The sequence below is a fragment of the Oncorhynchus keta genome, chromosome 29, assembly GCF_023373465.1.
Source record: "Oncorhynchus keta strain PuntledgeMale-10-30-2019 chromosome 29, Oket_V2, whole genome shotgun sequence".
NCBI classification, from domain to species: Eukaryota; Metazoa; Chordata; class Actinopteri; order Salmoniformes; family Salmonidae; genus Oncorhynchus; species Oncorhynchus keta.
Window position 1 is genome coordinate 22100663 of NC_068449.1, and position 19306 is coordinate 22119968.

Sequence of the window (19306 nt, forward strand, 5' to 3'; positions counted from 1 at the left end):
CCTCCCGACACAATGCCCCAGCTGCGCATCCAGGCTGCTCAAACGTTGTCTATGTTTGGCAGCACATACCTGTGTGAACAACTGTTTTCTTTGATGAACTTGAACAAAACATCACACAGAAGTCGACTTACTGCTGAACACCTCCACTCAATTCTGAGGATTTCCTCAGCTCAGAGCCTTACCCCGAACATTGATGAACTTGTGGAAAAGATGGGACACCACCAAGTATCACCCTCAACCTCAAACAAGTGAACATTACTGTGCAATCACATATTTAGAGTTTTTACTCAGTTCAAGTTTAAAAGTTAAAGTTTAATATTTGTTTTCACTGCATGTTACTTCTCCTTAAACAAAGTGTTGTTTTTGATTAATAGATTTTTGCACTTTATTTTATTGTATTTCAATCCAATTATATTTTAAAATTATTTCAGTTGAGTGGATGATAGAAAATTGCTATTATTGTTTTTTTCTTTGAAGTAAATTTAGCCCACTTTTGCTAAAATAGAAAATATAGGCTACTGATGGTGCCTTGAATACCGGTTTCTTTCATTTAATGTTCATGTTATGGGGATTTTTATATAAAGGAAATTTGTCTTTTGTGTCTGTTGAAAATTAAAGATTACTGACAGAGCCATAAGAAAATATTGCTTTATTTATCTGATCATATTGGAATATATTTGTTAGGTTTTCAGTAGGTTCAATTAGGTTCACTAGACTATATGCGTCATTTAAAAATTTTTCAATGAACATTCGAACAGTCCGGCCCTCGGCTTGTAGCTAAATTTTTTATTTGGCCCTCCGTCCATTTGACTTTGACACCCCTGCTGTAGACACTGTAGTGACTTGACCTCCCGTGGATTAGCATGAGAAATTTCTGTATTTAAAGCGTTCACAGCCACTTGTATCACCTATAGTCTATTGTACTGTATGGAGGCAAGTAGTGGTGGTGTAGCTGAGGGTATGGAAATCTCTCACCCTGGTACATAGCTCCTGCTATGAGGTCAGCGAGAGCAGCAGGAATGGTCTCTGCTCCAGGCCTTGTTTAGATTGGAGTCATTCCGAGCGTCCCAATAAGGGTGATGAGTTCCAGGTCTCAGTGCAAACAAGAGAAAGGAAGTAATGAGTAAGAGAGAGATAGAGAGAGCGTGAGGGAGAGCGAAAGAAAGAGAGAGAAGGAGAAAAAGAGAAAGAGAGGGAGACAAAGTCTTTATCAGCCGCATCCTATCCACACATTCCTCCCCCAGTGATCTGCCAGAGCGCCATCATTAGCTGGCAGCCCATCTTCCCCAGGATCATATCATAAAGCCACACACTGCTGGCCCTGGCAGCGGTCCAGCAGGAATTTCTGGAGGGGACGGAACCGGTGGTGGTAAATATCCACCAAAGTAATTTAGTCAATCCATCACCTTGTCAGAGCTGTTGTGACTGCCCAGCCGCTGTGCTCTATTACAGGGGCTGAGTCACTGGCTTACTAGGGCTCTTTCATACCGTCCCTAGGAGGGGTGCGTCACTTGAGTGGGTTGAGTCACTGATGTGATCTTCCTGTCTGGGTTGGCGCCCCCCCTTGGGTTGTGCCGTGGCGGAGATCTTTGTGGGCTATACTCGGCCTTGTCTCAGGATGGTAAGTTGGTGGTTGAAGATATCCCTCTAGTGGTGTGGGGGCTGTGCTTTAGCAAAGTGGGTGGGGTTATATCCTTCCTGTTTGGCCCTGTCCGGGGGTGTCATCGGATGAGGCCCCAGTGTCTCCTGACCCCTCTTGTCTCAGCCTCCAGTATTTATGCTGCAGTAGTTTATGTGTCGGGGGGCTAGGGTCAGTTTGTTATATCTGGAGTACTTCTCCTGTCCTATCCAGTGTCCTGTGTGAATTTAAGTATGCTCTCTCTAATTCTCTCTTTCTTTCTCTCTCTCAGAGGACCTGAGCCCTAGGACCATGCCTCAGGACTACCTAACATGATGACTCCTTGCTGTCCCCAGTCCACCTGGATGCTCCATGTTGCTGACGTTCTCCACAGTTTGGACCTATAGGCCTAAGGATCCGGTCACGTAACATGAAGTCAGTCCTCCATAGTGCCTGCGAGGAGAGGAGGATGGAGGCCCATGGAGAAGTCTGCTCCTGGAGAGCGCCTGCCTGCCTGTCCTATCCTTTAATACTGATTGAGACTGGCCCCTCAATCAGCACGGATGATAAATACCTACAGCCAATCAAGTTGCCAGTTAATCAGCGCTGTCCAGTCAGGTAATCAGGAGCCCATGTTGGATTTGGGAACAGACGGCCCTGAGGCTGTCCAGCAGGAGAAAACATCAGTCACGTTCTTCAAACATTAAGACTGCTGGGCCACACTTCTACTCTCTGTTCCACACGGTACAGTACTGTCTGTGTACAATTATCCCGTAATGGGCTAGCAGACAAACAGATAGACTTCCCCTCAGGAATAGAATGGTTAAGTCGGGAGAGGAAATGGAGCTCAACCCTTTCAAGGCAATCCAATGGTTTCAGCTAACCACCCACACACAACTGCACTTGTTTAGACCATTGCCTAAGAATTGAAACATTGTCAGAAATTGATGATGTCCCAAAGGATTCCTATTGATGAAGATGATTCTGTGAATTCATTGTATACATCATATATTATCTTCACACGATATTGCTCATGGTAGGGGATTAACAAATCAACAAACAAACAAATATGGCACAATATCACAATGGAGGGTCAGAGGCAGCCATTTTGATTTGTGGTCCTTATGTATCGAGCATTCCTACAGGGAATTTGAAAGGGGCCATTATGCAAATACCCAGGTGCATGCCAAGACTGAGGGACTGAACCCCTGTTTCCGAGTGCTTCAAGATGCCTTCACCTAGCCCTGATAGGATTTACACAACCATGGTGGGAGGCAGGCAGTTTGTGAGCATGTGAATCTAGTGTGGAGGGCCAGGGGTTTTGCATGTTTGGAGTACTCCCCATTCCAACAACAAAACCATTGAATGCTAGGCTTGGCTCTACACTGGATATATGTAGTCCATGCACAGTGATGGTTGTCTTAACCTGCCATTTTACAGCCACAAGTTTACATTCAAACCTGCTTTTGGCACCGGTAATCACTTCTGTATACTCAAGTATCACATTCCAGTGCACAGTAGAACACTCAATTGGTTGACTTAATGAAGTATTTAACTGATGGGAAACCAGTCTTATTGAATGAGGTGTATTTATTTTTAAACAGCAATGAGGTGTGAGTGGGCTGGTTCGCTGAAGTGAATCAACTCACTAGATAAATAAATCAGACATCGGTAATCTGGACCATTAATCATTGGACTCTAACTCTTCCTGACTGTGCAGGACTGGAGATTTCAGGACAGGCGTGTTGGCCAGTTGAAGAGAGGAAGGCCCCTCATCCGTAAACTCTTAGTGGGATCTGTCTCTAGAGTTAGCGGTAAACTGTGCTGACTGGAGGGAGTCTTGCCATGCTGTTGCTGCTTTACTTCTCATGTAGAAATACTGCCCCCTTGTGTTTGAGAGAACATCATATTCTGTTGGAATCATGTGATTCATTATTTATTTATTTTTTACCTTTATCAGGGAGTTGTACTGAGATCAATGTTTCTTTTACAGATGAGCACTGAATTACAGAAAAAAAAACAGAAATACACACATCGATAAACAAATACATAATGTAAGAAATCACAGTCGGGAATGTTTATAAATTAGCAGAAGCTCTTATCCAGAGTAATTAGGATGAAGTGCATTGCTTAAGGGCACATCAACCGATTTCTCACCTAGTCAGGTCTGGGATTCAAACCAGCGACCTTTCAGTTACTGGCCCAATGCTCTTAACTGCTAGGCTACCTGCCGCCCTTAAAAACAAACACATTCATCATCAATAATAAGGTCCTCAATCAGCTTTCTTTAGAAGCATCAAAACATCAAATTGAAGAACATTTTGAAGTATGTTCCACCAATACAAAGCAAAAAACCTGTAATGACTAAAGTGATGAGATGGCATACTACTTTACAGGCCTACAGGCCAAGGCAAAGATGAAAGAAAGTGTGTCCATTGTTGTGAAGGTCATTCTTTATGCACTAGCTAAACATAACATGCCAATCACACAAATGACAGGCATAATAAATATATCAATAGTAGGATGGAAGTGAAAGCAGTCTAGTAGCAAACTAGAAGCTCCAGTCCAGGTGAAGAGCAGGGCTCCAGATATTCTCAGCATGTGGCAGTCAGGCAGCATCTGGTTATGCTCTACATGTAATCTTAATGAAGTTCTAATGCAACATTAGGCCTTCCCATTTCTGCACCGGGAGACTGGCCTGTCACTAGATGGAATAATTGAGGCCAGGCTATGGTGAGGCTGCCGGATGGAATCTCCTCTCCTCTCTGTTCCTTTGATTGTGTCCAAGGACAGTCCGCTGGGATGTCACATAAAATAGAAATCATCCTGGAAGGAGCAAGACCTTGTCTGTCTTTGGGAATAATCTTTCATTTTGGACTGTGGAGAGGATGGTTGGTGCGTCCAGGCTGCAGTGAAAGGGCACATGCTGTATCCACTAGCCAGCCAGGCTGCTGCGTTCATTACTGTCATGTAGTTCCACCACACTCTGCTCAGTCAGCAGTCAGAGAGCTGGGGCCTTTTCCGGATTCTCATACTCACAGCATTAATCTCACTCTACATCAGAGAGGGTCAGACACAGGGCTCTCCTCAAAGTTTGGGGTCACTACTCAGGGGGCCATGGATTGGTCCCTGAACTCTTTTTGAACGGTAATAAAGAATCAATTCAATGCTTTGATCACTAAAGTACACCCAAACATTGTTCAAATCAATGTCTGGTTTTGCATAATGGTATTTGCAATGAAGGTGAACATTATTTGACCAATGTAACTAAGCATACTTGATTGATTTTTTGCCATACCATAATGGAGTAAATTAATTGCTTGCTTATGGTGGTGCAATGTGTCGGATGATGGAATGCCACAGCTCTCTGTTGTTCATGACAGCTAGTAGGCCCTCTGTTCTGAGACCAGTGTCTCTGAAGATGTTGTCCATGTAAACTCAGCTAAAAAAGAAACGTCCTCTCACTGTTAACTGCTTTTATTTTCAGCAAACTTAACATGTGTAAATATTTGTATGAACATAGTATTCAACAACTGAGATATGAACTGAACAAGTTCCACAGACATGTGACTAAAATAAATGGAATAATGTGCCCCTGAACAAAGGGGGGGGGTCAAAATTAAAAGTGACAGTCAGTATCTGGTGTGGCCACCAGCTGCATTAAGTACTGCAGTGCATCTCCTCCTCATGGACTCCACCAGATTTGCCAGTTGTTGCTATGAGATGTTACCTCACTCTTCCACCAAGGCACCTGCAAGTTCCCGAACATTTATGGGGGGCAATGGCCCAAGCCCTCACCCTCTGATCCAACAGGTCCCAGGCGTGCTCAATGGGATTGAGATCCAAGCTCTTTGCTGGCCATGGCAGAACACTGACATTCCTGTCTTGCAGGAAATCACGCACAGAACAAGCAGTATGGCTTGTTGTCATGCTGGAGGGTTCTGTCAGGATGAGCCTGCAGGAAGGGTACCACATGAGGGAGGAGGATGTCTTCCCTGTAACACACAGCGTTGAGATTGCCTGCAATGACAATAAGCTCAGTCCGATGATGCTGTGACACTCCGCCCTAGACCATGACGGACCCTCCACCTCCAAATCGATCCCGCTCCAGAGTACAGGCCTCAGTGTAACGCTCATTCCTTCGACGATAAACACAAATCCGACTATCACCCTGGTGAGACAAAACCGCGACTTGTCAGTGAAAAGCTCTTTTTGTCAGTCCTGTCTGGTCCAGCGATGGTGGGTTTGTTCACATAGGCGACGTTGTTGCGGTGATGTCTGGTGAGGACCAGCCTTACAATAGGCCTACAAGCCCTCAGTCCAGCCTCTCTCAGCCTATTGCAGACAGTCTGAGCACTGATGGAGAGATTGTGCATTCCTGGTGTAACTCGGGCAGTTGTTGTTGCCATCCTGTATCTGTCCCGCAGGTGTGATGTTCGGATGTATCGTTCCTGTGCAGGCGTTGTTACAAGTGGTTTGCCACTGCGAGGACGATCAGCTGTCAGTCCTGTCTCCCTGTAGCGCTGTCTTAGGCGTCTCACAGTACGGACATTGAAATGTATTGCCCTGGCCACATCTGCAGTCCTCATGCCACCTTGCAACATGCCTAAGGCACGTTCGTGCAGATGAGCAGGGTCCCCGGGCATCTTTCTTTTGGTGTTTTTCAGAGTCAATAGAAAGGCCTCTTTAGTGTCTTAAGTTTTCATGACCGTGACCTTAATTGCCTACTGTTAGTGTGTTAACGACCGTTCTACAGGTGCATGTTCATTAATTGTTCATGGTTCATTGAACAAGCATGGGAAACAGTGTTTAAATCCTTTACAATGAAGATCTGGGAAGTTATTTGGATTTTTACCAATTATCTTTCAAATACAGGGTCCTGAAAAAGGGACGTTTCTTTTTTTGCGGAGTTTGAATGTGGTCCTCTGCTTGTGTCCAACTAGGAATCCTTGAAACAGTCACCAGCAAATCTCAGCCTCCTTAAGCAAAGACAAATTGACACAAAATGTAATAATCTCCATCACGTTTTAATTCCATGAACAATAAAGGGACTGCAGAGCAGGAACCCTGACATCCATCAGCCCACACAGTGTTGTCATTTATTTGACACATAAAAAATTCCCACCTCCAAGCTGTAAGCAACGATGTCACAATATGTACATCGATCCAAAACCAAACCACACCGACCACTGAGCTTTCCCCATCACTTGAGCTGGGATCTTAAACACTGAGAGCAGGACCTGCTTATGAGTGAAACACTATCTGAACGGTAACTTTAAAATCACAGCTGTCGTTTCTTTTTACATCTTCATTAAAAAAAAATCTGAACTGCATTTCAACTATTTACACTTTTGTAAATGCACATGGTTTGTATAAGAATATTTAATATCTCGATTCCTATAGTACAATGCAATGCTACTTCTGCCAAGTCTTGTGTCTGACAGCAGCTACCATTTTAGTTGACTAGGTCATCTGATTAGTCTACCATTTCAATACCCATAGACTTTCAGTGTGCAGTCAACCCCAGCAGCAATAACAAAAACCCAGCACCCTTAAGAGGTTCCCAATAAGGTCAAGTTATTCCGTTAGTACGAGGAGCTTGGGAAGTGATATGTGTATCCTGTTCAACAAGAGTGAGGTGATGTTTAATTACGAGGAAGAGTTGAATAACAATAACGTAACCCGTCATGGGTTTGCATTTGTGTTAAGTTGTGAGGCTAAAGATTCAGGTGAATACAAAAAATACAATAATATTGCATAATAATGTGTCTGCTTTAGGCTACTGTGCTATGTTCTAGATGTTGGCTTTCCTAAATAGCCTGTACATGTGGGTAGCTGCACACTGCAATATGGGGTATCTGTACTTTACTATTTATATGTTTGACTACTTTTACTTCACTACAAATTTTACGAAAATATTGTACTTTTTACTCCATACATTTACCTTGACACACAAAAGTACTTGTTACGTTTTGAATGCTTAGCAGGGTATGAAAATGGTCCAATTCACACACTTATCCATTGAACATCCCTGGTCATCCCCACTGCCTCTGATCTGGTGGACTCACTAAACACACAGGCTTAGTTTGTAAATGATGTCTGAATGTTGGAGTGTGACCCTGGCCATGCCTTAATAAATAAAACAACTAGAAAATGGTGCCATCTTGTTACCTTAATTTGAAATGATTCACACTTTTACTTTTGACACTTAAGTATATTTTAGCAATTACATTTACTTTTGATAGTTAGTATATTTTAAACCAAATATTTTTTCCAATCCTGAAGAAATATTCATCTTGTGTTTCCTGTCTCAGTATCCCTTACTCAGGTGGCTTATCTACCGAGTTGTAGGAGTCAGAGACAGCAGACTATGGGTAGTAGTTAGAGAGGAGGCAGGTGAGATCACACAACCATGGGCAGGGACACACACACAGGGGATGCATAGATGAGATTCAGAGGTAAACCCAGACAAGGCGGTGAATGAAAACCAACAGTCAAGAGCACAAGACATGACAGCTATCAAGATAACCTTGAGTTCCGATCTCTTCACACGTCAACATCCGATTGATATACGCATGTCAAACTTCCACTGCAAAAACTACCAACAGTAATATCCCTGTTGTCATACTTTTGCTAGTCTAGGCTTCGTTTAACTACACACTTCTCCAGATTATGTCTGAGGCAAAGGGCTTGAATAAGGCAGTTTTTAAAACAAAAAACTGTTACGGCTCAAGACAAAATAGCATTGTCATCAACGGTATGGGTGAAAACAACATGAATCAGTCCATAAGTTAAAACAGACACACTGACATGGGGTAGCAAACGGTTTGTTCTTTTGAAAACCCATGTATTTGTAAACTGAAGTCAATTGTGGATGTGAAACGGTGATAACTAAAAAATACATGAAATCATCTGTAATGTGTTAAACTCCCACCAATAAAAAAGTATGACCTCAAAGATCTATCAAGTACCTTTCGTCCCTTCTGTCTGAAAATATGTCTGAACTGTTGCTATGACAACCTTTTAACATGCATGTACACATATTGAAATGAAATAGTGATATAATATATACTGTATATACATTTTACACTTGAATCATTTAGCAGAGCGACTTAAAGTATGAGTACATACATTTTCATACTTTTCGCAGTATATACACACACACATCCTTCCCTGATCAGGTAAGGCCAAAGTGCTATGGGGTGTGCAGCTTCTCCACACTTTGTGTAGGCTGCTTTTGCATTTAAATCTTCCTCAGCTTTTTTTCTAAATAAAATGTAAAAAACCAAAACAACACCAAGATCACTAGGCTCTTTATATTTTGTCTCAAAAACGTCAAATTAAACAACTCTAACATCTAGAATAAAACTACCCAGCCTTTTCTAACACTACGTCATGTTCTTCATTAGAAAAGCAAACATTGTACAGTATATACACATAGTGCAGACACCTGACGACGTCCCAGAGGCTACTGGACTTCCTGTGGAATTCCTTTAATGCCCTCTCCCGCTGAAAGAGGATCATGGGTAGCCCGTGTGAGTCGGGGAGGGATGTCCATTGTCCAAAGCAGATGGAGCGGGTAACAGGCGTACCAGGGGCCTGGTTGGCGCTGGTGTCATTGGTACCCCACTGCTGTATGAGCAGGACCACAGTGTGACCAGAGTCTGGGGGTGAGCTCCAGGGATAGGGCCACTCAGAGTCTGGGGGTGAGCTCCAGGGATAGGGCCACTCAGAGTCTGGGGGTGAGCTCCAGGGATAGGGCCACTCAGAGTCTGGGGGTGAGCTCCAGGGATAGGGCCACTCAGAGTCTGGGGGTGAGCTCCAGGGATAGGGCCACTCAGAGTCTGGGGGTGAGCTCCAGGGATAGGGCCACTCAGAGTCTGGGGGTGAGCTCCAGGGATAGGGCCACTCAGAGTCTGGGGGTGAGCTCCAGGGATAGGGCCACTCAGAGTCTGGGGGTGAGCTCCAGGGATAGGGCCACTCAGAGCATGCCGAAGCCCTCACTGCCCTCACTGATGGCCAGCTTCAGCATCTTGTGCAGCTCCTCATAGGAATCATAGGTGGGGAGGCAAAGCTGGTTAAAACTAGAGAGAGAAGGATTCACAAAGAGTCAGTCACTTTACAGTTTTTTACGAGACAAGTAGTGTGTCTGTTTACTCAAGTAAAGAACTGAAACCAACTGTACAGCACATGTATATGAATGTGTAAGAGTGCATGTGTATACGGTGTCTGAGTGTCTGTGAGGGTGCGTGCATGTCCGTCCACTCACCAGGTGTGTGCGGTGGGCAGGGTGCTGTGTGTGGGAGCAGCAATGATCTGGAATGAGGGGCAGAGGGTGTTGAAGCCCCCAGGGGGAAGCTGGGAGGAGCCGGTGGTGAACTGCAGCAGGCGAGCCAACTCCTCCTGGGTGAAGCTGGACACCACGGCCCAGAACCACTTCATCACCTAGCACAACACAACACAGTCAGCATGGTGCACAACACAACACAGTCAGCATGGTGCACAACACAACACAGTCAGCATGGTGCACAACACAACACAATCAGCATAGTGCACAACACAACACAGTCAGCATGGTGCACAACACAACACAGTCAGCATGGTGCACAACACAACACAGTCAGCATGGTGCACAACACAACACAGTCTGCATAGTGCACAACACAACACAGTCAGCATGGTGCGGTGCACAACACAGTCAGCATGGTGCGGTGCACAACACAGTCAGCATGGTGCGGTGCACAACAAAGTCAGCATGGTGCGGTGCACAACACAGTCAGCATGGTGCACAACACAGTCAGCATGGTGCACAATACAACACAGTCAGCATGGTGCACAACACAGTCAGCATGGTGCACAACACAGTCAGCATGGTGCACAACACAGTCAGCATGGTGCACAACACAACACAGTCAGCATGGTGCACAACACAGTCAGCATGGTGTACAACACAACACAGTCAGCATGGTGCACAACACAGTCAGCATGGTGTACAACACAACACAGTCAGCATGGTGCACAACACAGTCAGCATGGTGCACAACACAGTCAGCATGGTGCACAACACAACACAGTCAGCATGGTGCACAACACAACACAGTCAGCATGGTGAACAACACAACACAGCCAGCATGGTGCACAACACAACACAGTCAGCATGGTGCACAACACAGTCAGCATGGTGCACAACACAACACAGTCAGCATGGTGCACAACACAGTCAGCATGGTGACATGCACAACACAGTCAGCATGGTGCACAACACAACACAGTCAACATGGTGCACAACACAACACAGTCAGCATGGTGTACAACACAACACAGTCAGCATGGTGCACAACACAACACAGTCAGCATGGTGCACAACACAGTCAGCATGGTGCACAACACAGTCAGCATGGTGTACAACACAACACAGTCAGCATGGTGTACAACACAACACAGTCAGCATGGTGCACAACACAGTCAGCATGGTGCACAACACAACACAGTCAGCATGGTGCACAACACAGTCAGCATGGTGCACAACACAGTCAGCATGGTGTACAACACAACACAGTCAGCATGGTGTACAACACAACACAGTCAGCATGGTGCACAACACAGTCAGCATGGTGCACAACACAGTCAGCATGGTGTACAACACAACACAGTCAGCATGGTGTACAACACAACACAGTCAGCATGGTGCACAACACAGTCAGCATGGTGCACAACACAACACAGTCAGCATGGTGCACAACACAGTCAGCATGGTGTACAACACAACACAGTCAGCATGGTGTACAACACAACACAGTCAGCATGGTGCACAACACAGTCAGCATGGTGCACAACACAACACAGTCAGCATGGTGCACAACACAACACAGTCAGCATAGTGCACAACACAGTCAGCATAGTGCACAACACAACACAGTCAGCATGGTGCACAACACAACACAGTCAGCATAGTGCACAACACAGTCAGCATAGTGCACAACACAGTCAGCATGGTGCACAACACAACACAGTCAGCATAGTGCACAACACAGTCAGCATAGTGCACAACACAACACAGTCAGCATGGTGCACAACACAACACAGTCAGCATGGTGCACAACACAACACAGTCAGCATGGTGCACAACACAACACAGTCAGCATGGTGCACAACAACACAGTCAGCATGGTGCACAACAACACAGTCAGCATGGTGCACAACACAACACAGTCAGCATGGTGCACAACACAACACAGTCAGCATGGTGCACAACACAACACAGTCAGCATGGTGCACAACACAACACAGTCAGCATGGTGTACAACACAACACAGTCAGCATGGTGCACAACACAGTCAGCATGGTGCACAACACAACACAGTCAGCATAGTGCACAACACAACACAGTCAGCATAGTGTACAACACAACACAGTCAGCATGGTGCACAACACAGTCAGCATGGTGCACAACACAGTCAGCATGGTGCACAACACAACACAGTCAGCATGGTGCACAACACAACACAGTCAGCATAGTGCACAACACAACACAGTCAGCATAGTGCACAACACAACACAGTCAGCATAGTGCACAACACAACACAGTCAGCATAGTGCACAACACAGTCAGCATGGTGCACAACACAGTCAGCATAGTGCACAACACAACACAGTCAGCATAGTGCACAACAACACAGTCAGCATGGTGCACAACAACACAGTCAGCATGGTGCACAACACAGTCAGCATGGTGCACAACACAACACAGTCAGCATGGTGCACAACACAACACAGTCAGCATGGTGCACAACAACACAGTCAGCATGGTGCACAACAACACAGTCAGCATGGTGCACAACACAACACAGTCAGCATGGTGCACAACACAACACAGTCAGCATGGTGCACAACACAACACAGTCAGCATGGTGCACAACACAGTCAGCATGGTGCACAACACAACACAGTCAGCATGGTGCACAACACAACACAGTCAGCATGGTGCACAACACAGTCAGCATGGTGCACAACACAGTCAGCATGGTGCACAACACAACACAGTCAGCATGGTGCACAACACAACACAGTCAGCATGGTGCACAACACAGTCAGCATGGTGCACAACACAGTCAGCATGGTGCACAACACAACACAGTCAGCATGGTGCACAACACAACACAGTCAGCATGGTGCACAACACAACACAGTCAGCATGGTGCACAACACAACACAGTCAGCATGGTGCACAACACAACACAGTCAGCATGGTGCACAACACAACACAGTCAGCATGGTGCACAACACAACACAGTCCGCATGGTGCACAACACAACACAGTCAGCATGGTGCACAACACAACACAGTCAGCATGGTGCACAACACAGTCAGCATGGTGCACAACACAGTCAGCATGGTGCACAACACAGTCAGCATGGTGCACAACACAGTCAGCATGGTGCACAACACAACACAGTCAGCATGGTGCACAACACAACACAGTCAGCATGGTGCACAACACAACACAGTCAGCATGGTGCACAACACAACACAGTCAGCATGGTGCACAACACAACACAGTCAGCATGGTGCACAACACAACACAGTCAGCATGGTGCACAACACAACACAGTCAGCATGGTGCACAACACAACACAGTCAGCATGGTGCACAACACAACACAGTCAGCATAGTGCACAACACAGTCAGCATGGTGCACAACACAACACAGTCAGCATGGTGCACAACACAACACAGTCAGCATGGTGCACAACACAGTCAGCATGGTGCACAACACAGTCAGCATGGTGCACAACACAGTCAGCATGGTGTACAACACAACACGATCAGCATGGTGTACAACACAACACAGTCAGCATGGTGCACAACACAGTCAGCATGGTGCACAACACTAACACAGTCAGCATGGTGCACAACACAACACAGTCAGCATGGTGCACAACACAGTCAGCATGGTGCACAACACAGTCAGCATGGTGCACAACACAGTCAGCATGGTGCACAACACAGTCAGCATGGTGCACAACACAGTCAGCATGGTGCACAACACAACACAGTCAGCATGGTGCACAACACAGTCAGAATGGTGCACAACACAGTCAGCATGGTGCACAACACAACATTGTCAGCATGGTGCACAACACAACATTGTCAGCATGGTGCACAACACAACACAGTCAGCATGGTGCACAACACAACACAGTCAGCATGGTGCACAACACAGTCAGCATGGTGCACAACACAACACAGTCAGCATGGTGCACAACACAGTCAGCAAGGTGCACAACACAACATTGTCAGCATGGTGCACAACACAGTCAGCATGGTGCACAACACAACATTGTCAGCATGGTGCACAACACAACACAGTCAGCATGGTGCACAACACAACATCCCCGGGACCACCCATACGTAGAATGTATGCACACATGACTGTAAGTCGCTTTGGATAAAAGCGTCTGCTAAATGGCATATATATTGTCAGCATGGTGCACAACACAGTCAGCATGGTGCATAACACAGTCAGCATGGTGCACAACACAACACAGTCAGCCTGGTGCACAACACAGTCAGCATGGTGCACAAAACAGTCAGCATGGTGCACAACACAACACAGTCAGCATGGTGCACAACACAACAGTCAGCATGGTGCACCACACAACACAGTCAGCCTGGTGCACAACACAGTCAGCATGGTGCACAAAACAGTCAGCATGGTGCACAACACAACAGTCAGCATGGTGCACCACACAACACAGTCAGCATGGTGCACAACACAGTCAGCATGGTGCACAACACAACAGTCAGCATGGTGCACAACACAGTCAGCATGGTGCACAACACAACAGTCAGCATGGTGCACGACACAACACAGTCAGCATGGTGCACAACACAACAGTCAGCATGGTGCACGACACAACACAGTCAGCATGGTGCACGACACAACACAGTCAGCATGGTGCACGACACAACACAGTCAGCATGGTGCACAACACAGTCAGCATGGTGCACAACACAACAGTCAGCATGGTGCACAACACAGTCAGCATGGTGCACAACACAACAGTCAGCATGGTGCACGACACAACACAGTCAGCATGGTGCACAACACAACACAGTCAGCATGGTGCACAACACAGTCAGCATGGTGCACAACACAGTCAGCATGGTGCACAACACAACAGTCAGCATGGTGCACGACACAACACAGTCAGCATGGTGCACAACACAGTCAGCATGGTGCACAACACAGTCAGCATGGTGCACAACACAGTCAGCATGGTGCACAACACAGTCAGCATGGTGCACAACACAACACAGTCAGCATGGTGCACAACACAGTCAGCATGGTGCACAACACAGTCAGCATGGTGCACAACACAGTCAGCATGGTGCACAACACAACACAGTCAGCATGGTGCACAACACAACACAGTCAGCATGGTGCACAAAACACAGTCAGCATGGTGTACAACACAACACAGTCAGCATGGTGCACAAAACACAGTCAGCATGGTGTACAAAACACAGTCAGCATGGTGCACAAAACACAGTCAGCATGGTGTACAAAACACAGTCAGCATGGTGTACAAAACACAGTCAGCATGGTGCACAAAACACAGTCAGCATGGTGTACAAAACACAGTCAGCATGGTGCACAAAACACAGTCAGCATGGTGCACAAAACACAGTCAGCAGGTGTACAACACAACACAGTCAGCATGGTGCACAAAACACAGTCAGCATGGTGTACAACACAACACAGTCAGCATGGTGCACAACACAGTCAGCATGGTGCACAACACAACACAGTCAGCATGGTGCACAAAACACAGTCAGCATGGTGCACAACACAACACAGTCAGCATGGTGCACAACACAACACAGTCAGCATGGTGCACAACACAACACAGTCAGCATAGTGCACAACACAGTCAGCATAGTGCACAACACAGTCAGCATGGTGCACAACACAACACAGTCAGCATGGTGCACAACACAACACCGTCAGCATGGTGCACCACACAACACAGTCAGCATGGTGCACAACACAACACAGTCAGCATGGTGCACAACACAACACAGTCAGCATGGTGCACAACACAACACAGTCAGCATGGTGCACAACACAGTCAGCATGGTGCACAACACAGTCAGCATGGTGCACAACACAGTCAGCATGGTGCACAACACAGTCAGCATGGTGCACAACACAACACAGTCAGCATGGTGCACAACACAACACAGTCAGCATGGTGCACAACACAACACAGTCAGCATGGTGCACAACACAACACAGTCAGCATGGTGCACAACACAACACAGTCAGCATAGTGCACAACACAGTCAGCATGGTGCACAACACAGTCAGCATGGTGCACAACACAGTCAGCATGGTGCACAACACAACACAGTCAGCATGGTGCACAACACAACACAGTCAGCATGGTGCACAACACAACACAGTCAGCATGGTGCACAACACAACACAGTCAGCATGGTGCACAACACAACACAGTCAGCATGGTGCACAACACAACACAGTCAGCATGGTGCACAACACAACACAGTCAGCATGGTGCACAACACAACACAGTCAGCATGGTGCACAACACAACACAGTCAGCATGGTGCACAACACAACACAGTCAGCATGGTGCACAACACAACACAGTCAGCATGGTGCACAACACAACACAGTCAGCATGGTGCACAACACAACACAGTCAGCATGGTGCACAACACAACACAGTCAGCATGGTGCACAACACAACACAGTCAGCATGGTGCACAACACAGTCAGCATGGTGCACAACACAGTCAGCATGGTGCACAACACAACACAGTCAGCATGGTGCACAACACAACACAGTCAGCATGGTGCACAACACAACACAGTCAGCATGGTGCAGAACACTACACAGTCAGCATGGTGCAGAACACTACACAGTCAGCATGGTGCACAACACAACACAGTCAGCATGGTGCACAACACAACACAGTCTGCATAGTGCACAACACAACACAGTCTGCATAGTGCACAACACAACACAGTCAGCATGGTGCACAACACAACACAGTCAGCATGGTGCACAACACAGTCAGCATGGTGCACAACACAACACAGTCAGCATGGTGCACAACACAACACAGTCAGCATGGTGCACAACACAACACAGTCAGCATGGTGCACAACACAACACAGTCAGCATAGTGCACAACACAACACAGTCAGCATGGTGCACAACACAACACAGTCAGCATGGTGCACAACACAACACAGTCAGCATGGTGCACAACACAACACAGTCAGCATGGTGCACAACACAACACAGTCAGCATAGTGCACAACACAACACAGTCAGCATAGTGCACAACACAACACAGTCAGCATAGTGCACAACACAACACAGTCAGCATGGTGCACAACACAACACAGTCAGCATGGTGCACAACACAACACAGTCAGCATGGTGCACAACACAACACAGTCAGCATGGTGCACAACACAACACAGTCAGCATGGTGCACAACACAACACAGTCAGCATGGTGCACAACACAACACAGTCAGCATGGTGCACAACACAACACAGTCAGCATGGTGCACAACACAACACAGTCAGCATGGTGCACAACACAACACAGTCAGCATGGTGCACAACACAACACAGTCAGCATGGTGCACAACACAACACAGTCAGCATGGTGCACAACACAACACAGTCAGCATGGTGCACAACACAGTCAGCATGGTGCACAACACAGTCAGCATGGTGCACAACACAACACAGTCAGCATGGTGCACAACACAACACAGTCAGCATGGTGCACAACACAACACAGTCAGCATGGTGCAGAACACTACACAGTCAGCATGGTGCAGAACACTACACAGTCAGCATGGTGCACAACACAACACAGTCAGCATGGTGCACAACACAACACAGTCAGCATGGTGCACAACACAACACAGTCAGCATGGTGCACAACACAACACAGTCAGCATGGTGCACAACACAACACAGTCAGCATGGTGCACAACACAACACAGTCTGCATGGTGCAGAACACTACACAGTCAGCATGGTGCACAACACAACACAGTCAGCATAGTGCACAACACAACACAGTCAGCATGGTGCACAACACAACACAGTCAGCATGGTGCACAACACAACACAGTCAGCATGGTGCACAACACAACACAGTCAGCATGGTGCACAACACAACACAGTCAGCATGGTGCACAACACAACACAGTCAGCATGGTGCACAACACAACACAGTCAGCATGGTGCACAACACAACACAGTCAGCATGGTGCACAACACAACACAGTCAGCATGGTGCACAACACAACACAGTCAGCATGGTGCACAACACAACACAGTCAGCATGGTGCACAACACAACACAGTCAGCATGGTGCACAACACAACACAGTCAGCATGGTGCACAACACAACACAGTCAGCATGGTGCAGAACACTACACAGTCAGCATGGTGCAGAACACTACACAGTCAGCATGGTGCACAACACAACACAGTCAGCATAGTGCACAACACAACACAGTCAGCATAGTGCACAACACAACACAGTCAGCATAGTGCACAACACAACACAGTCAGCATGGTGCACAACACAACACAGTCAGCATAGTGCACAACACAACACAGTCAGCATAGTGCACAACACAACACAGTCAGCATAGTGCACAACACAACACAGTCAGCATGGTGCACAACACAACACAGTCAGCATAGTGCACAACACAACACAGTCAGCATAGTGCACAACACAACACAGTCAGCATAGTGCACAACACAACACAGTCAGCATGGTGCACAACACAACACAGTCAGCATGGTGCACAACACAACACAGTCAGCATAGTGCACAACACAACACAGTCAGCATAGTGCACAACACAACACAGTCAGCATAGTGTACAACACAACACAGTCAGCATAGTGCACAACACAACACAGTCAGCATAGTGCACAACACAACACAGTCAGCATGGTGCACAACACAACACAGTCAGCATAGTGCACAACACAACACAGTCAGCATAGTGCACAACACAACACAGTCAGCATAGTGCACAACACAACACAGTCAGCATGGTGCACAACACAACACAGTCAGCATGGTGCACAACACAACACAGTCAGCATGGTGCACAACACAGTCAGCATGGTGCACAACACAACACAGTCAGCATGGTGCACAACACAACACAGTCAGCATGGTGCACAACACAACACAGTCAGCATGGTGCACAACACAACACAGTCAGCATGGTGCACAACACAACACAGTCAGCATGGTGCACAACACAACACAGTCAGCATGGTGCACAACACAACACAGTCAGCATGGTGCACAACACAACACAGTCTGCATGGTGCAGAACACTACACAGTCAGCATGGTGCACAACACAACACAGTCAGCATAGTGCACAACACAACACAGTCAGCATGGTGCACAACACAACACAGTCAGCATGGTGCACAACACAACACAGTCAGCATGGTGCACAACACAACACAGTCAGCATGGTGCACAACACAACACAGTCAGCATGGTGCACAACACAACACAGTCAGCATGGTGCACAACACAACACAGTCAGCATGGTGCACAACACAACACAGTCAGCATGGTGCACAACACAACACAGTC

General features: G+C 46.8%; 2 protein-coding genes across 10 annotated transcripts in view; one reads left to right on the plus strand and one right to left on the minus strand.

Annotated features, from left to right (window-relative positions):
• rps6kl1 (ribosomal protein S6 kinase-like 1) overlaps window positions 1–19306 on the plus strand; it is a 168914-nt gene that overhangs the window by 64450 nt on the left and 85158 nt on the right. The gene's annotated exons all lie outside the window — the stretch shown is intronic.
• Window positions 6625–19306, minus strand: part of LOC118362166 (apoptosis-resistant E3 ubiquitin protein ligase 1-like) — a 50821-nt gene continuing 38139 nt past the window's right edge. For all 9 annotated transcript variants that reach the window (XM_052486201.1, XM_052486198.1, XM_052486197.1 and 6 more), the window contains 2 exons: window positions 9888–10063; window positions 6625–9702 (listed from right to left, as the gene is read on the minus strand). In XM_052486201.1, the coding sequence (XP_052342161.1) occupies window positions 9600–9702; window positions 9888–10063 (279 nt within the window). In that variant the 3' untranslated portion in view covers window positions 6625–9599. The remainder of the gene's footprint in view (window positions 9703–9887; window positions 10064–19306) is intronic.